The sequence below is a fragment of the Ciconia boyciana genome, chromosome 14 (assembly GCF_034638445.1).
Source record: "Ciconia boyciana chromosome 14, ASM3463844v1, whole genome shotgun sequence".
NCBI lineage: Eukaryota > Metazoa > Chordata > Aves > Ciconiiformes > Ciconiidae > Ciconia > Ciconia boyciana.
This window is the reverse complement of record NC_132947.1, coordinates 5,942,053-5,961,207: the sequence shown is the minus strand read 5'-3', so window position 1 is coordinate 5,961,207 and position 19,155 is coordinate 5,942,053. Positions and strand designations below refer to the sequence as shown.

General features: G+C 42.5%; 1 protein-coding gene across 2 annotated transcripts; it reads left to right on the top strand.

Annotated features, from left to right (window-relative positions):
* The first annotated feature begins 1,770 nt into the window (after positions 1-1,770).
* NPEPL1 (aminopeptidase like 1) lies at positions 1,771-17,748 on the top strand. Of its 2 annotated transcripts, none has more exons than XM_072879197.1 (12): positions 1,771-2,048; positions 3,279-3,464; positions 4,645-4,815; positions 7,454-7,543; positions 8,221-8,302; positions 8,502-8,644; positions 9,192-9,269; positions 12,981-13,081; positions 13,738-13,861; positions 15,052-15,228; positions 15,911-16,021; positions 16,855-17,748. In XM_072879197.1, the coding sequence occupies exons 1-12, from the start codon at positions 1,899-1,901 to the stop codon at positions 17,011-17,013; spliced, it is 1,572 nt and encodes a 523-aa protein (XP_072735298.1). In that variant the 5' UTR covers positions 1,771-1,898; the 3' UTR covers positions 17,014-17,748. The 2 variants fall into 2 exon arrangements, with proteins under 2 accessions (XP_072735298.1, XP_072735299.1); XM_072879198.1 differs by lacking the exon at positions 1,771-2,048 and adding an exon at positions 2,464-2,756.
* The last annotated feature ends 1,407 nt before the right edge of the window (positions 17,749-19,155 follow it).

Genomic DNA, 19,155 nt, shown 5'->3' with positions numbered 1-19,155 from the left:
TATAAATGTATATTTACAGGAAGAAAAAAAACAACCCAAAAAGAACGCCAAACCCAACAGCCTTTCTAGATAAATTAAAATTTGTTAAAACAGAAAATCCATTACGATTTTGCATATTAATTATGCTGGGTTATGTAAGATTACAGTTGAGTGGCTTAATTCCATAAATACTTGTAGAGGATCAATAATTGGAGTGGCCACGGAAAGCTGGTCCATGCTGCAGCTTCCACTGTGGCTCATACGAGTAGAAATGTTTGCAGCTGCTCTTGGTGGAACATAAGTAGAAAGTTTCTGTACTGTAGATAGAACTGATTTTCTCAGTCAGTCAATTACCTTGACTAGGACCCTCCTCTGCTGTCCTTAACTTCAATGAAGGAAGGATCAAGGGTTAGAGGAGTGTTTCCTACTGCTTTGTTTACCTTTCAGATAACATAGATTCGGGGACAGCACTGTATCGATATTCTTGCAGTAGCAGGAACAGCAGAATTCGTACTCGGTGACTAGGAGCTTACTGCCTGGTTGAATCTTTTGAATGCCTTGATCCTGAAATAATTGCTGTGTGTTACTGTCTTTTGTATCTCCCACACTGACTATATGTATTGGAATAATAGTGAGCCCCTAAACAGTTTGTTCTGTGGCTCAGTAAAGAGACTCATAAAAGCTGGAGTTGGAGCTTGTTTTTTGAGTTATCCTGTCCAGTCTGTGAGGATGCATGACTGACCTCTGCAACAGATTTTGCTAGATCTTTTAATTCAGGGCAATTTTAAATGTATCAGGCAATAAAGTTACCATAATGTCCCTTCAGAGACCAAATAAGACCTTACTCTAAGGAAGCTTTTCCTGCAATTCAACCTAGTATTTTTTTTTTCTTCTAGATGTATTTTCATTATATGCATCAGCATTCACATTTCCAGTATAAGTGGAAGTGCACTCCCTTTCTGATGGTTAGATTTTCCTAGCTTTCATAGCTGCAGATTGAGTATCGATTCCCCACTGATTTAACATTAATAGGAGGTGATTGGCAAATACAAAAAGATGAGGATACCCTGTTATATTTTAAACGTTTACTATTAAAGCTGGTGTTTGGAAAACATCGTTTCCTTTTGGTGAACCCCCTATGCTTTACCTTAGAGCGTATTTTGACTTTTTCCTCTGTTTCTGGAATGTTTTTTAGCAGTATATTTTATCCAGAATTTAACTTAATGAGGAAAAGAGGAATTCGGCTTTTTCCATTTTTATCCCTATGTAACTTCACACTTTCAAAATGAAGTATTTCCCTCCTAAAATGGTATTATGAAGGGGAAATACAGACTTTCAGCTCGATACAATTGCATTTCGGTTGTATGTGGAGGTAGCTGGATTAGTACTAACACCTTTCCCTCTCTGAAAAGGCTCTGTACGATTCGATGCATGCAGCAGGACGCAGTGTTACCGCGTTTTTTTTTCAATTTTCCTCTAACCTGTGAAACTGTAAAACCCCTGATCTACTCGCGTGTTTCCTGAAACTCGGGTCAAACGCGGAGGCCTGGCACAAGGAGCTTTTTCCAGCGCAGGCCCGGAGGACCCCGCCGTTACACACGCGTGTTCTGCGGGGAAAACGCCGAGGCGAACGCCCCGCACATCGCAGAGCCGCTGGCGCCGGTCCCGCCGCGGGGCTGTGAGGGGCCGCAAACGGCGCAGCCCTCTCGGAAGGGGCCGGGCCGGCTCCCTCCGCCGCATCCGGGTCCCGCGCCCCGCCCGGCCCGGCGCGTTGCCCGCCTGCGGTGCCCGGCGCGGCCGCCGGGGGCCGCCCGCGCCGCCGCGGTGCCCGCCCCGCGGAGCCGGCGCCGGGGCGGAGCCGTGCGGACGGGCCGGAGCCGTGCAGACGGGCCGGGCCGGGCCGGGCCGAGGGCAGGAAGATGGCGAACGTGCAGCTGGAGTTCCAGGCCAGCGCGGGCGAGGCGGACCCGCAGAGCCGCCCGCTGCTCGTCCTGGGCCAGCTCCACAACCTCCACCGCCTGCCCTGGGCCCAGCTGCGGGGCAAGCTGCAGCCGCGGGTCACCGAGGAGGTGAGGCCGGGCCGCGGCGGGAGCGCGCTGTCCCAGTTCCCCCCACACACAGCCCCTGAGGCGGCGGCGCCGGTGGGGGGAGCGCGGCCGCGGCCCCCGCCCCGGCACCGCCCCCGCGGGGCGCCCGCGGGCCCCCCCGAGGCCGCGTCTGCCCGCCCCGGCCCTGAGCGGCCTCGTGGTGCGGGGGAGGCGGGGGCTCGCCCGGCCTGCGGCTGCCTGCGCGGCGCCGGGCCTGCTGCAGCGCGGGGGGCCGGCGCCCGGCCGGGCGGGGAAGGAGCCCGCCGGGGGGGGGAGCCCGGCCCTGAACTGCAGAGCCGGCGGGCTTTAGCCGGTGAGACCCCCTGGGAGTGGCCCTTAACGGAAAATAAAGGGGAGATGAGCCGGTCCCCGCCCCGCTCAGCGGGCCGGGCTCAGGGGCGGCAGCGGGGTCCAGCAGGAGCCTGTTGCTGCGGCGGGGGGACCCGCGCGGCCCTTCCCCACCCGCGGGTGGAGCACCGCGGCTTCGCTCCCGCACCGCTTGTGCCCCCCTCAGCGGGCGGAAAGTGCTTTGCCCTCCCCTGAGGTGACACGGGGATATCCGCAATTAACGTGATTGCTGCAGCCCGCCTCCGCCTCCTCGGGTGCCGGGCGGCTGAGCCTCGCGTCCCGCGCAGAGCGAGCGAGATGGCCGCGCTTCCCCCTCCCCTGCCTCGGCTTCCGCGGTGGGATGTGCGGACCTGTTCTTATTTAAGGGTGTTGATGGCTTGTGGTAAAATGATAAGTGTTTTGCATCGCGGCTTTTAAGTCGCTAGATGTTTGGCAGGGGTTTTTTTGCTGGACTCCCGAGTATCTTATGACAATATTTAGCCTTCTTTTTAATGAAATTGCTGTGTGAAACAATAACTCAGGACTAGTAAATCAATCCGTCTATTTATCACTAGGAAAACTGTCTCAACTTAAAAAAGCTCTGAAGCAACCTTTGCACTATATGGTGTGTTTTTAAATTGTAATTCATATGGCTTAAAAGAGGTGCTTGTAATGGAAAGCGCATTCCTATTTTCTGGTTAATAAAGAGGTTCGTCGTATTTCCTGTTTCTTTTCACTCTAGAGGTGATTGCATTTAAAAGTGTGTGCACAGTTTCTTTGTATCCAACACCTAAAATCCTGTAACTAAAGAGTGCCTCAGTATCGTGGGAATGAGATGGAAAGAAAAGTCTGATACAGTTCTTTAAATTCTTCTTTTCTCCCCAGATATGGCAATCTGCTTTAAGCACTCTGAATCCAAACCCCACCGACAGCTGTCCTCTCTACCTGAATTACGCCACTGTGGCCGCTTTGCCTTCCAGGGTCAGCCGACACAATAGTCCATCTGCAGCTCAGTTCATCACCCGCCTGGTTAGAAATTGCCTTCCAGGAGGTGTCAACAGATGTATTGTTGTAAGTGGCTGTTTGAAAATGCTTCTGGTGAAATGTCTAGTCAAGTATTTTCTCAACTTTTCAGGATTTTAGCTGTATCCAAGGAGACTGGAGGTGGGCAAGTTTTACCGATATAATTATACTGACATTTATAAGTGGTTTTGCACTAACACGTAAACAACCCCCAACTGTAATAGCTTATGCTTGCTGAAGCAGTTGGAGGGAATTCAGGTTGCATATGTATGGAATGTCTATGAAGTAGGAATATCCATGCAAAGGGAACTGGTAGTGGCTTTTTTCAAACTAGGATTTATGACATTAGCACATGCTTTAGAAGACTGACATAGCCTGCGTGCAGGGTGCTATGTCTATATTGCATAACCCATTTAAGGTGCCTTGTTTGTGTTATTCAGTGAGTTTTAAAAGTCTTAATGCAAACTAATGCTCCAATGCAAGTCCTTTACAGGACAAGCTCTTGGACTGCTTTGGTCACCTTCTGTATGAGCCTGATGAATTTGTTATTTGTTTCTATGGCTTCCCCAGATTAATTCAGATTTCCAGGTTGTTAGAGAAGACTCATACAGTCAGTGTCAGTAACAAAATCTAATTCTACTCTTCACCTGGAAAACTTATTTGCAAGAGTAATAACTCTACGTAATTTTTTTCCCTTATAGTTAACTTTTAAAATGTTTAGCTAAAACTGATTTCCATTGGTAATTTCTGTAATGAACTTCAGAAAAATATTCTACATGTTAAAAAGCTTTTGGGTTAGTATTAGCCACATTCTCATGTCATTTCTCTCTTTGTTTCATTTGTTTTGAACACATGTTGATGGTTCCCATGCTTTTTTTGGTCTTGATCTGTAGGCTAACCTGTGTTAATTGCACTAGTTATAATTAAAGTGGTCCAGCTCCCTTATAAGGATGTACTAATTCCCACAAAGTCAAGCCCAGCAGTGTAATTCATTTCCATATGGGAAATGAACGAAACCAGTTCATTGTAGTACTGTTCATACTGCCACTCCATCCATGCAAAACATGACGTCTGAGTATGTCTTGATTCAGACATCAGTTATTTCCCACTCAACCCCTTTTTCTTTCCCCTCTTCACCAATAATATCACAGGTAACAGATCCTTCTAAAGGTAGTCTTCCACATCCCTAATGTTGTCTGACTTGTTTGTCTCCTGGCTGGTGTTTCAGATGGTCTGCGAGCGGTCTGAAGTCTTCGCTTCTGCTTGTGCGTTGGCCAGGGCTTTCCCGTTGTTCACGCATCGGTCCAGTGCATCAAGACGCACAGAGAAGAAAACTGTAACGGTAGAGTTTTTCCTGGTTGGACAAAACAATGGACCAATAGAAGTGGCAACACTGAAAGTAAGATTTTGGTTTTTTCTGTCATCAGTTTTTTCCATTATTCCCTGAAATGTATATTATTTTTTTTCTTCAGTTTGTTGCGTGCACGAATACATCTGTCTCAGGCTACATATGGCATAGGTGTTGTATCTAAAGTAATAAATTATCTTAGGTCAAAGTTCCTTGAAATTGATCAGTTCACAGTACCTGTGAGTAGAAATATTCAACGTATTACTGCAGCAGACGCTGGAGAGGTTATTCAGAATTTAGATTTCAGGGGTGGAAAACACCAAACAAGTAACACAAAGAAAATTTATCTTTTCTTGTGTTTATCATAGATGCAAATAGTGTATTTTTAGCCTTTAATATTACATTGCCTTCGGTATGTGGGCTTCTCACTGTCTTTTACCTGGGCAAAATCTGTATGTGGCTGTGCAGGTGAACATTACAGTGAAGTAACTAAAAGCTGTATATTCTGGGATCACATATGGCCTCTGATATTTCTGTCTGATGTACCTCTTCAGCTGAGTTTTTCTAGCAGAACTGTAGCCAGAAACAAGACCCTAAGAAGTGATCCAGCTTGGAGATGAGCTATACATAACAGTTAAATATGTCTGTCATCTTTCAATAGCAGATAATCAAAGACTGTTTCCCTTGCACCTGATGGTTAGAGAGAGGAAACTCCACATCAGGTAACTTTTAGTATGCTAGGTCATTCCTCTTCAAGATCCTAACCTAAAATCTATTCCAAGGTTTGCGCTTAAGCTGTTAGGCAACTTCCCATTCAATGCTCTAGGTTCTGTGCTTCAGTACAGATGGACATTCACTTAGCTGATTAGTCAGTGAGGTTATAAAAATCCCTTAAAAATGTTGGCAGTGGATTTGACAAAGGATACGGTGTTGCTGCATCTGAAATTCACAGAATTGCAGCTTTAGGTTTTTTGGTTTTTTTTTCCAGTGTCTTTTCCTCCATGCTTTGTCCTTACTCTATGAACTGATTTGGCCACAGCAAATGATGCCAGACCAGTTTTCAGGAAAGTGACAAAGGCAGACATGCTAGGAGTACAACTGTTGATCGCTCAATTTTTCCATGCCCTAAATCAGAAAAAACACAACTGGTATAAAAAATAGTTCCTTCAGATAGGTAGATTCCAAACCACTTGGGTTATTTATAACTAAAGAACAAAGCTGAAATTATTTCTACCTCCTGTTCTTCCCCTTGATGTCAATGCCAAAACTATTACTGGCTTCCTCCAAGCTAAGTTTTCACCCCTTAAATTCAGCCGGCACCAGACAGCTAATGTAGAGCACAGAAGAGGCATATTGTAGGATTTTTTTAGCTAAACCTCTCCCTCGGCATGTTGCTGTATTTTGCTCCTACTGCATTGTCCAGGATATTTTATGGTGAGGACTAGCAGGGATTGTCACAGTTTTACAAGGCACTTATTAAAGGCTGCCATTATCCAGGTTCTCTTGAGTACCCGGGAAGCCAAACCCAGGCACAGCTTATTTTTGTAAGTCATATTGTTTCCCTTGGACTTGACCCTTGGGTTAGAGCACCTCCATTTATCTGTGTGGCCCTAACAGTAAATCACTTCAAAACTAGCTTGGCTCCTGAGGAGGTACTTATCCCTTTAGGGAATGTAAAGCAATCAAAAGTAATTGTAGGGAATCGGGCACCATTCCAAAGCAAGCCAAGGTTTATGAGTCTGCTGGGATACGAACGTATAGAGTCCTTAGGCCAGTCTGGCCAAGCCAGATACCTCAGCACTAATAACTAACCAATGCATCAGATTCCTTTGAAACCCATCCTGACTCACCCTTCTGCTGTGTGTGGTCATCAGTGTAGTGCAGCTACTGGAAAGCTTGAACAAAGTTTCCTCCCACCTAGTCTTTTTGTTTCAAGTTGTTGATTCACAGGACTTAAAAGTTGAAGCTTAGTGTCTGGTGCCCCCATTGTCCTTTTTGCCAGGAGGATCCTTCTTTAAGGAAACAGCCTCGGCATGCTCACTTGTGGACCATTTTGATTCTGTCCACTCTTGCTTAGATAAGTTTTTACTCAGTCCAGGTGAGGGTTGGTCCATTTTGCCACAGGAATGAGGAAACAGATCCATGCATGTTTTACACAAATATGAAATATTCCACATTCCCCATGGGCCTGCCATACAGAATGTCTTATGGTAGTAGTCTTTATTGCACTCAGCCACTCTGCCTGCCATATATAAACTCTGCGGTTTCCCATGTTGTAGATTATGTAATCTCTGCAGGTTTCCAGCCCAGGCAGCCTACAAGCTTGTTGTGACTTCCTGAATTTGCTTCCTCTTATCTTTCTTTCCTCCATCTTGCATTGCCTTCTTAGTCTCCCTTTGGTAGCGGAGAAGGCTAGTAATTTTGAAGTATCAGTTCACTGTGGGAAGAAATACAGTTGCTTAGAGCACAGGGAAAAATAACTTAAGCTTAACATATACAAAAAATAATGGTTAGCTTGGTTGACGTTATTTAATACTGTACCACTGCCTGTGATCGGTTGCAGTTAAGCATTAATGTGCTCCAGAGGAACCACACATCTGGTGTAGGCTGCATACGACTAAATGCAAAGCTATGCAGAAAACCACCCAAACCAAGGCCAGTTCTCAGGTATCTTCACTTCTTTTCATAGTGTCTGGCAAGTGCTGCAGAAGGAGTCAGGCTGGCTGCTCGAATTGTGGACACCCCATGCAATGAGATGAACACAGATAACTTCCTGGAGGTAGGTGATACACCTGATGAGTAACGGTTACTAATTGTAAGTCTAGACTACAGTAATCAAGAACTAGTGTTGCTATCTCTTAGCAAAACCTGTATGTCAGCTGGTGGGAAGCGCATCGAAGAATCTGTCCAAGGATGCTGAGGCTATTTCTTTGGCCTTTGATAAGTTGTAAGGAGGCAGAGTGTACAGCTTGGGGTAAGGCACTGGGAGTCAGAAGACATGAGTTCTTGATTAAGTCATGACACTGGATTCTTTGCCAGTGCTAGTGTTGTCTTAAGCCTGACGGTGATAAGAGTTTTTGAAATTATGGGACAGAAGTTGGCATGTTTCCAAATGAGTTTTATCATAAAGATCTGGAAAGCTGTTGAGAATGAAAGTATTCCTGTCCTATTGCATCATGATCCAATAGAGTGAACAGCTGGCCTTTATCTCTGAAGATTTCTTTTATTGGTGGAGCTTAAAGGTAAAATTTGTATTTCATGCCATAGTAAGTCAAGGATGTCTCAGTGGAATTAGGCCATTGGAAAACCAGCACCATTCCCAAAATTGTGAATGTTTGTATGTGTGTGCATGCAAAAATCACACAAAACCCTGAAGTGGGTACCCACATGTGCGGAAAGACAAATGTGTCCTTCTGATGACTGACTGACAATGTCCTTTTTCTTTTAATGATTAAGGAAATCAAAAAAGTTGGCAAGGATCTTGGGATTACTCCTACCATTATTCGAGATGAAGAGCTGAAAGAGAGAGGCTTTGGAGGTATATCTTGTTGAAAATTCAGCTTTTTTTCCTAGCAGTTAATTGGAGTGTTTTGCCATCTCCATTGTAATGTTTTGTTTCTATATTTTTGAAACAGTGTTATTGCCCATAGCATTCCAAGATGTTTTACTGAAAATAGCCACAGATTGCTCCCCACAGTCTTTCTTCTGCACAAGTGGCTTAATTCTCTGTTTTCCAGGTATCTACGGAGTTGGCAAGGCAGCTCTGCATCCTCCAGCCCTAGCAGTTCTCAGTCACACTCCAGATGGTGCTACACAGACCATTGCATGGGTGGGCAAAGGTATTGTGTATGACACTGGAGGACTCAGCATTAAGGGAAAGGTACATAAACACTTGTTCTGCTGCTGCCTTTGCTTACAGTGGTGTTTTCTGATGGAAATAATTCAATTACTGTCTGTAGGAAACCAAAGTATATTTATTTGAGTAAACACTTGATCTACTGCCATATGATACAAACTACCAGGGGAGAAGACCAAATAGGATTTGAGGAACACTTTACAGAGCAGTTAAATAGCTAGCTGATATTTTGCCCTTTAAGTATTGCCCATTGCTAGGAGAAAGCTAGAAACAAAGATGTTTAATTTCTGATTTTGGAGACAGATCCAAAACCCATTTAAGTGGGCCTCAGTGCGAATCTTGTAAACAACCTTTTTCTTTTTTCTTTTCTAACAAATTAGCAGCAGAGGTCTAGTATTTTCCAGTTCTAAGGCAAGATCCACCAATAAGCAGATGCATGTGTTCCGTGTTTCTGTTATGGCTGAGCAGTGTCAAGACCAGAGTTGCAGAAGCATCAGAAATACTAGTTTTAGCAGGCATTACTGTGAAGTTCTCTTTTAAAGAAAAAAATGCTGTGATTCTGTTTAAACAGACTACTATGCCTGGAATGAAACGAGACTGTGGTGGAGCAGCTGCTATTTTGGGTGCCTTCAAAGCCACTGTAAAGCAAGTAAGTAAAATGTGTTAATTGATATCATATAGCCCAGTATTGCCAAGGAGCAATCTGGCTTTTGGATATATTCCCAGATACAGGGGCCAGTCTAATCCTGAAGTTCTGACCTGCCACTGTTAGTGACAGGTCACTAACAGTTCTGACCTGACTGCTGTTAGTGATTGTGAGGCACTCTGCTTTTTCTGCTATTTCAGGGAAATATTTAAAATCTTTACTAGGATCTTGAGAATTGTGAGAAATTCCTTGAGTGCTAATTTTTTTTTAGGAGTCTTTCTTGAATTTCAGGGTTTGTCTGCGGACTGAGTGGTTTCTAGTTCCTTGAATCAGTTTTATACTTGAGTTATCCAGTGCTGATTTTGTTTAAGCTGTGGGATTTGGGGCAGCTGTCGTCCCCTTAGCAAAGAAGGGGATGAGTGACTCTGGGATATGAAGTCTGTGCATATTCCAAATCCTATGCCAGTTCTAATATTAACCTACTGGGGAAGTGGCAGCTCTAGTCTCATCAGGAGCTGCTTGTTGGTTTGCTCCTGTGGTCAGAAAGTAGTAGGGGAGCTGAGAGGAAGCCAGGTATTGAAATATGAAGAATTTAAAAAACGCATATTGCGCTTTAACAATATGAACTGGGGAAAAGAATTGGCTGCTGCCAATAAAACTCTACCCTCTCCACAAATCCAGTGACTGAGTCTTGCTGACAGAGCAGCTATTGCCTCCAAGGAGTATCCAAAGTTCAAAGAGCATTTACTGCTGCAGATTAACGCATAGATCCGATGGAAGTTTTGTCCAGGGAATGATGAATGCCAAATTCCCATTTCTTGACAGTTTAGCCCTGTGCCTTGGCCCTAGCAGCATGTTTGATGTGGAAAGATTGTAAACTTCACAGTTATCTGCAGAGACTTAAAATTGAAAACAGATTTGAGCTGCATCTTAAGCAAAACAGCTAGCTTTCCGTAACTAAGTCCTTCAGAAAGTTAGATCACGCATTTGCAAAGGACAAGAGCTAAAACTTAATGCTTTGAGAGAGTCTGGGAAGGCCATGGATATTGGTACCTTCTTTCAGTGATTCAGTCCTTGTTTCTGAAGTAGTTTTGTGTGTAATTATCTGCACTGAGAGAAGTTGCATTCACAGTCACTGTAGGTGTGAACGTAAGTGATCTGTCATTTCATACACAGTTATTGTAACGATGAATAAACTGGCAGTAACGTGTTGACAAACTGAGCCTGAAGAAGCTGTCATACCTCACAAGAAATCTGTGCCTTTATATGTAAAAACAAAAGAATGATCTCACTGCTTAATTTTATAACCTCATGTAAGAAGACCTGTTAATGAAATCCTTACAGAAAAGGTATTGAGATAGGCAGTGGAAAGAATTTGTCCTTACTGTTTCAAGACTTTTTTTTTTTTAAATGCTCTTAAGGATAATGTAAAGCTGGAAGGGATTTAAATTAGCTATGCTTTGTCACAGAGACTGAGGTTGGAAATGTGTGTTGGATAGAAAGCTCCGTGGGAAGAGGGGCAGAGGTTATTATCCATCTTCAGAAAATATCTGCCTACATGCTGTTCAATCATTTTACAATGTGATTTAAAAAGGCTTTGGATAGCAAAATTAAGCAAGTGATTTTTCCTAGAAAGGTGCATTTCATCTGCTGTGAGCTTTCCAATACAAGGGAGAAGAGAAAAAAATTCACTTAAATTGTTGAAATCCTTCTTGATCCTGCATGTTAACATAGTGAATCCTGCCTTTGAAGAGCTACAGATGGAATGAGATTCAGGAAAAGGCAACTGATACTGGAAGTGGGTTTTCACTTTTTGAGAGTAGATTAACCACATCTCCCACTTGGAGGAGGAAAATTTGGTACAGTCCAGTGAGAGATTGTGAACAGAGTGGGGGTTTTGCTGCACAGACCATTTTGGAAGAGCACAGGATCATAGATGGAAGGTTATCTCATCAACAACGCTGTTTGCCCACTGGGTGGACTAGAAACTGCAAACTTACTTTATGGCTTCTAGATGCTGCCCGGTATTTTGAAAGGTTTTGATTCATGCGTTTACCGTTTAAACTTCAGAACGTGAGCTGATTCAGCAAGTCCAGATTTCTTCAGGGACTTTTATCAAGAGATTAACAGTAAAACTGACCCTGGTTTCCCTAGGAATTTGATGTTTTTAAGGCTAGCTAGCCCAGTTGAGGAGGAACTCTGTTTTTATTTGCTAAATGCTGCTGTCTCTCTTTCTGTTCCTAGGATCCCTCCACACAGTACAGCCATTGTATAAATAACAAAATCATCATACATTTTAAAATATCATCCATAACCATATAAGCACCTGATTTTAAACCAAAGTAAACCAGAACGGGATATGCCAGAAAAGAGGAGGCTAAAGGGGGAAAAAAATGTTTGAAAATGCTGTGTGCCTCCCAGCAGGAATGATACATTTAAAAAAACCCAACAAACACCCCCCCATACCTCCCCCTCCCCCCAAAAAAAAAAAACAAACCCAAAACAAACAACCCAAATTCATCTTGGCCATGGATATTTTTGGTTTTATATGGAAAGAGAGAGGATAGATCCTGGTAGCATGTATCTGACCTGTGGTGCGGGTTGGATGCTGAAGGGCAGTGAGCTGTGTTATTGGCAGCTGTGAGATCCACTGAGACATGGAGTACCACCACATTCCAGGATTGCCATGATCAGAGTTACTTCCCAACAAAATTCTTAGAGACAGAATCTGTTGACCTGGGGTTGGTTTCTTAGGCAAAGTATACAGTTCACAAATGGCTGCATATTAGCATTTATTATTTCCATCATTTTCCACTATTACTGTAGGCTCTTCCCCAGTGTGGCAGAAATGATGGGAAGGAGCTCAGTTTCTCAAATGGCCCCAGTTGTATCTTTGTTGTTATTGGAGACTAAAATAAAAGCAGTAGAAAAAACAGGGTTTGTAAAATAATCCCAAGCATCCTGACTGGCTGCGTAGTGTCCTCTCACAAGCTTTTGTAATTGTCATGTTGAAAGCATCCGTTGCTTGGATCTTTCCTTTGTGGCTACGAAAGGTGAAGGAGTTAACACAGTCCAGACATGTTGTTTGTGATCTCTGTTGTGAGTCTCTGTTAGAGTGGTATTAAAATTAGATGAGTGAAGCGTCGCATCTTTGGAGATGTATTCTGCTGATTTTCATACAGGGGTACTGTAGTTTAGTGACTTAGGGTTTGGTTTTGGTGAGCCTGGCAGTTTCCTGGTGAGCTCAGTGGGCTTTGGAGTTGTGCTTGTGAAGATCTTACTGGAGCTGGCTGTAAAGAGCTGAACGTGCTCTTTGCAGGGAATCAGGTTTGACTAAACATAAGCCCCTCCAGTTACATCTGTATACTGCATATAAAAGATGGTTTAATTGGGATACCTTGCCACTGAGAGAAGATTGTACTGATCACTGCTTAATTGACAAGGGCTTTCTAGATCCCTTCCCCGTTTGTCTGTCACATGCATATAGACTTTTATTCACTCTCCAGTGGGAACTCTAAAACCAGTATTACATGTTACCTCCTCGCCCGCTTTCTATAGCTCTTGGCCTCAGCTTCAGATCTAAGACATTCCTCACAGATTTCCCATGTAATTAGTGGCATTGCTGTCAAGAAGTTGTAATCCCTTATTGATTTCACTCCCAATAAATTAACTTGATGTGAATCAAAAGCCATTTCTCTCCTATTGTTGTTACAGGGTTTTAAAGACAATCTTCATGCTGTTTTTTGTTTGGCTGAGAATGCAGTCGGACCACGTGCAACAAGACCTGATGACATTCATGTTCTTTACTCTGGAAAGTAAGATTGTGTCTGTCCTTTTCACAGAAACATTGAGAGGAAACATCATCATTGGTTGTATTTATCTGAGTACCATGCAGATTGTGAACCTGTCCCTCATCAGCTTCCCTAAATATTGATAATAGTATTTCAGACAGCCATAGTAGTGAGTTTTAAGTGTGCTTAGAGTTTCCTGTTGGGTGTGTAAATACACATCAAAATACATATCATATATCATGAGCGGAAGTTTCCTTAAAGCATTCTGGTTTAGGCATTTTTTCCAGTACAACAAGTTTTCTGTGTCCATCTGTAGTCTTTATTGTCTCAGTCGCAGAGGCAGGCTACCATTGTATAAGATTCTCTTCTTGTTTTAAGCAGAGTGTGACACCTTTTTGTATGGCAGTAATTTGTAAAATCCCAGCTCGACACGCTAGGAATTATACAGGCCCAAGAAGTAGACCCAACCATGAGGACAATACTATTATATCCCTTTTCCACGTGTGCTCTGTCTGGATGCTTGCAGCTGGGGAATAAGCAGCCATACAGACTTGCAGAGTCAAATAAGAAAGCACATTAGGTTTGAGTCTGCTTTCTCATCCAGTAGTCTAGTCCAAACAGATGAGTCTTAACTTCCAGCCTGAAGCACTCTTGTATTGAATGCCCTCTCTTCTTCCCAGAACTGTGGAAATCAATAACACTGATGCAGAAGGTAGACTGATACTGGCTGATGGAGTAGCTTACGCATGCAAAGATCTTGGAGCTGATATCATTCTTGATATGGCCACTCTTACTGGAGCTCAGGTACTGATACAGAACTGCTAGGGGACAAGGGCTGCGTGCTTTTACTGCCTGCACATCATACACTACTTTGCCTCTGTCCTGCTAGTCTTTGGTGGAAGGTAGATGCCGTGAACTGTTGTGACTGATGGTGGCTTCCAAAAATTGTGCAAGAGAAAGCTGCCAACAAGCAACTCCAGTAAACTGGAATCCTTTGTGCACATGACATGTGCTGTGAATGTGTTACATTTATAACTGCATTACTCAAGCAGGTGGTTTTTGTTCTTTATGCAACTTTTATGCTTTTGCATACTTAAAGTAAAAATGGAATTCTTCTGATGACATTAGCAGCTGATGTAAGCAATCCGGTATTCAGTGTTTGCAATTCAGTAGCTTTATAATTAGTGAAACTGATTTGATGATAGTAATTAGAAATTTTCCTGTCCATAAAATGGCTTACACTGTTAAGTCTTACACAGAATGACACAAGGGTACAAATTTAATGCTGTTGTTTTTTGAAATCTATTCCTGTTTTGTCAAAGGTTGTGTTGACGAGCAATGATTCTTGTGGTTTAATTTTCTAGAAAATGAATTGGTCTTCATATCAGCAGGAGAAATGGTGGCAAATTTTAGAAGCATGAATGTTGCATATGTTGGTGTAAACATCAGTCTTTTGAAAGTTTCCCATGATTGTCCTACTGGAAAACTGATGTGATGGTGGCTTCTGGGTTTTGTATATTTGGAAGGAAGCAACCTTTCCAATGAATGAGGATGTTACGTTCAGACTGTGTGATTGACACACATTGCTGCGGTATCCTCTGTGTGTGTGCATTAGATGTTTTATTTATAATTCATTGCTCATTTAATTTTATTTCTAAGGATAAATAATTGTAAAGTGCTATAGTTTGCTTGCTCAGTAACTATAAAGAAATATTTTTGTGGGACAGTGGATTGAATAGGCCAGACAAATGCAGACTATTTCACTACAAAATGGTTTTTCAGAAATTTTAAAAGATTCAGCAGTAGCTACAATGTCTTTTGTACAATGTCTACATTTGTAACACTACCTTCTTGTGGAGTGGTTTTAAGGCTTTTTCTTGGTGGTTTTGTTAGATGGAAAGCAGCTGTTAATGCTGAGAGGGAGTAGTACAGAATTATTCTACCCAGCTCAGTTAAGATGAATCCTTCCTGGTTTTTGTCTTATATCTCACTAGGGAGTTGCTACAGGAAAGTACCATGCTGCTGTCCTTACCAATAATGAAGAGTGGGAAAAGGCTTGTGTTAAAGCTGGCAGGAACTGTGGAGACTTGGTCCATCCTCTTGTGTATTGCCCTGAACTCCACTTCAGTGAATTTACCTCTGCTGTAGCTGATATGAAGAACTCCGTGGCAGTAAGATTTTTTTTTTCTTTTAAATTTAATTTATTACATAAAAATGTGTGTTTTCTAGATAATGTGCTGGCCTGTTGATAACTGGCTGAAAGCTCTTCGTGTGGGCTGTAATCTTTTAGAAATGGGCCATATAATTATGGTCTTCAGGGTCTTTCACCTGGGGATTTTGCAGGCTATATGTCACCCCACTGATATTTAGCATCAATTTTAAACAGGGTAGCTTGCTGCAAAGGTATCTTTAGGCTGCTTGCCTTTTAAGCATGGCCCTAAGATGAATGCTAAATTCCTGGATGGAGACCGTTTAAGAAGTGAAGTCAAGTATTCCTTAGATCATATATAACCAATAGAGACAGTAACTGGGAATGCAGAAACGAGGAAACTGAGGACAGAGGCCTTGGGGATTGCTGCAGCTGCTTTTGCTGTGTTTGAGAATTTCAATGTGTGCTAAGTTCCAAAAACACTGCAGAAAGGAGCTTGGGCAGAAGAGGAATTGAGCAGGGCCAGACTGCTACCAGGGATTAAGTCAAAGGATTTACAGTATAGTTGGTTTGCAAGACTGTGTTTTAGGGCTGTTCATTAAGCTCTCAACTAGATTTGCACAACTGTCTTTTCTGTAGGTAAGAATACAACATTGACATTTTCTTTTCTTGCAAGACGAACTGTATTTTTATTATTTCTACAGGACCGAGACAATACTCCAAGCTCCTGTGCTGGGCTCTTCATTGCTTCTCACATTGGCTTCGACTGGCCTGGAGTCTGGGTCCATATAGACATTGCTGCACCTGTTCACGCAGTGAGTATGTTCATATGACTCCTGACATTTTCCTGGGTGAGCAAGCTGGGTAAGGAAAACTGCTTGTGCCTGCAGATACTTTGAACTCTGTGCCACCAAATTCAAAGTGAAAGAATTAGGTGGAGAAGAGTTCTTTTGAAAAGTATTGGCTCTTCATCTGTGCTGAGAATTTCTTTCTTTTGGTAGCTTCATCTGTTCATATTTTTCATTTAGGTTTTAAAATATTCTAATGGTCACTTTAATCAGCAACATCTGTATCATTGTAAACTTTGACAACTTGCCTGCTTTCTGTTCATGGCAATAACCCTAGCTTTCCATTTTCACCCATATTGTTTTAAGATGACTGACCAGAGTTGATCATCCTGCCTGCTGACCTGCAGCAGAGAAAACACTTATTTCCTCTTTGGGGTTTCCTCTTCTTCCTTTGGTGGAACTTGTCTATATTCTTTTTTCCTAAAAAACAAGCCAATTTACTCCCCCCGTCTCCTTTTTTTTTTTTAAACGCAACTTACTTAGCTCATACTCCAAATCCATGCTCATGCTGGATGGAACATTCCCTGCCCTGAACAATGCTAGTATAAATCCACCCTCGAGTCAGCGTGAGCTCTGTTCTCTTGTGAATCAACCGATGTGTTGGTTTAATCTAACCGGGACAGATTCCAATAGCAGTAAGGATACAGAAGCACAAGCTGAGCAGGCCTGCCAGGGACCCCGAGTATTCGCTGTGGCCATGCGCCATCACTGCTCTTGTTGACTGAGTAGGTAAATTAAAACTAGATTCAAATTATACAATCTGAAGTGTGAATTGTTGTGTGGGTTGTTTTTTTTTCTAGGGTGAACGAGCTACTGGCTACGGCGTGGCTTTGTTGCTGTCCCTGTTTGGAGGGGCATCCGAAGACCCTTTGCTAAACATGGTGTCCCCTCTAGGGTGCAATGGAGACTCTCCCACTGAAGATATGGAGAGAGATTCCAAAAGGCGGCGCCTGGTTTAATGCGCCCCCAGCCCTAAGTGAGGGGGTGCATGGGTTACCTCACTTTGCACTGATTCATTCTCAAGCAATGAAAATGTCACACATCGGAAATTGCCATTTTTTTTACTATCGTGATAAGATTTATTACTTGTTTCTGATAAAAACAGCCTGATTTCTTGTTTTTTTTTAAATTATTGGTGCACACAGTTGCTGAACAATATCAGTGGCGCAGAGTCCAGGCTCAACTAACGGTATCAGGAAGAGGGCACATCCTCCTCTGAGCTCCTCACAAAACCTAACTTAAGTGCATTAATGCATGAGAAGCTCTCTCTAGTCTGAAGAAGCAACTGCAGTTATTGCTTACAAAGCCTTCCGAATTACTTATTATATGTGAGGTTTTATCAGACATTTCTGCAGGCCCCACTACATCTCAGAACACAGGACAAGGAAGAAAACCTTTGTAGGCTTGGCTTGTTCAGTGAGTTTAGCTTAGCAGCAAAGGAGATGTAATGAGAAAAGGCCTATAGTTTTAATAAGGTGCTGTTTCCACATGTTTAATGTTTTTCTGATCAGTAAAATCAGCGAGAGTGGTCCAGAACATATCTCTACATAATTCACATACAAATTACAGAATGCATTCATGTTAAATGAGGAAAAAAATGGAGGGACTGTGATTGAGTAAAATCGGTTTACAAAGCAGAGTGGCTTCTTGCCACTTAATAAATTTATTATTATTAAAGCAGCTTACATATCCCATGTGGTGTTTCATGGTGTTATTTTCATTTCTCAGAACACCGAGTGCTCCAGAAGTTTGTGCGCGACATCATTACTCTGTTCAAATTCCTTTTCCCAGCACTCATACATCTGAAAGCAGACCTAATAGAGTAACGGCTTATACTGAATGGTTTGGGGCAGTTCTGAAGCATTTACACTGATTCACTTCATTTGTTTGATTCAACAGGATGCACAGTAGTAGTTTCTGTATAAGCCAGTCACAAGGAGCTTACAAGCACTAGTTTGGCTTGGACACCCACGGGAAATGACTTGCCCCAGTTTATGTAATATCAGCGGCAGAGTTGGGAACAGAGTGACCAAGTTTTAATCAGTGCCAGTCCCCGCCCGGTAGTTCAAGCATCAGGCTTTGGAAACATTGCTTGGCTCAACCAGAGTGTTGATGGTGAAAAATCCCACCCAGCACACACTTTTGGCTGCTTTGCAGATAAAGTCAAGCTGAGTTGTGATGAATTGCACCTTTCCCTGTGTTGGAGGTGATCTCTGGAGAGAACTGGTGCTAGGTTTTAGATGGAGTTCCAACAATGAGGTACACATCTGGTTTAGGCATGAGTCTTTTTGATTAAAGACCTCACGGAAAGCTTAACGCAGAAGGAAGAAGAAACAACATTTTTCATTTTGGTTTTGTGGCTATATTTGATTCTTAGGCAGAATATAACTTTTTTTTAATATAAAAAAACCAGAACTTGATTAACTTCCTGTATTTGTTTCTCCCTTGCTGTTTTGGTTCCCTGGTCCACATGATCATAGTTTTAGGAGATCTATATATAAATGAGTTCTGCCTGTGGTCATTCTACACACTCAGCATAAAGCAGTCTCTGGTACCAAAAACTCTTGTGGGAAATGTGTTGATGAAGAGTTATTGTCATTACTGACTCAGTCTGACCACTGAAGCTAATGGCAAAATGTTCTCATTTCAGTGCTCTGAAATCGAGTCTTCAATCCTCCATCCTCTAGAAGCACTCTTCAAATTAATCAATTCTGTTTTTGAAATTTAGTGTTTTGCCAACATGAGGCAGATTTTTACATAAAAAGTAGCCTGTGGTTTTGTGGCATGAGGCTAAATTCTAATGTTATTCACTGAATGCAGCAAGCCCAGATAAAGAAGAAATTAGATTTTGATGACTGATTATCATACTCTTCAATTTTACTGCGTCTCAAAGCATATCATTCTGCTGGATTTAATTTGGAAGGCATTTAATAGAAGCCATATTTTAAAAGAAATATCTAGTATTGAAGAAATCTAATATGAAATACCTGAAAAGCAAATGGGATAAATATTTAGGAAATCAAAAACTGAAAACCAGCTTAAGTTTGCTTAAGCAGAGTAAAATAAATCAATCCAATGCCTAATAGTAAAAAGGTCCGATG

Excerpts from the sequence above, each read along its gene's own strand:
- NPEPL1 (XM_072879197.1), top strand. The coding sequence starts at position 1,899 with ATGGCGAACGTGCAGCTGGAGTTCCAGGCCAGCGCGGGCGAGGCGGAC. Across the intron at positions 15,229-15,910 it reads ATATGAAGAACTCCGTGGCA|GACCGAGACAATACTCCAAG; the intron begins GTAAGATTTTTT and ends TTATTTCTACAG. Across the intron at positions 16,022-16,854 it reads TTGCTGCACCTGTTCACGCA|GGTGAACGAGCTACTGGCTA; the intron begins GTGAGTATGTTC and ends TTTTTTTTCTAG.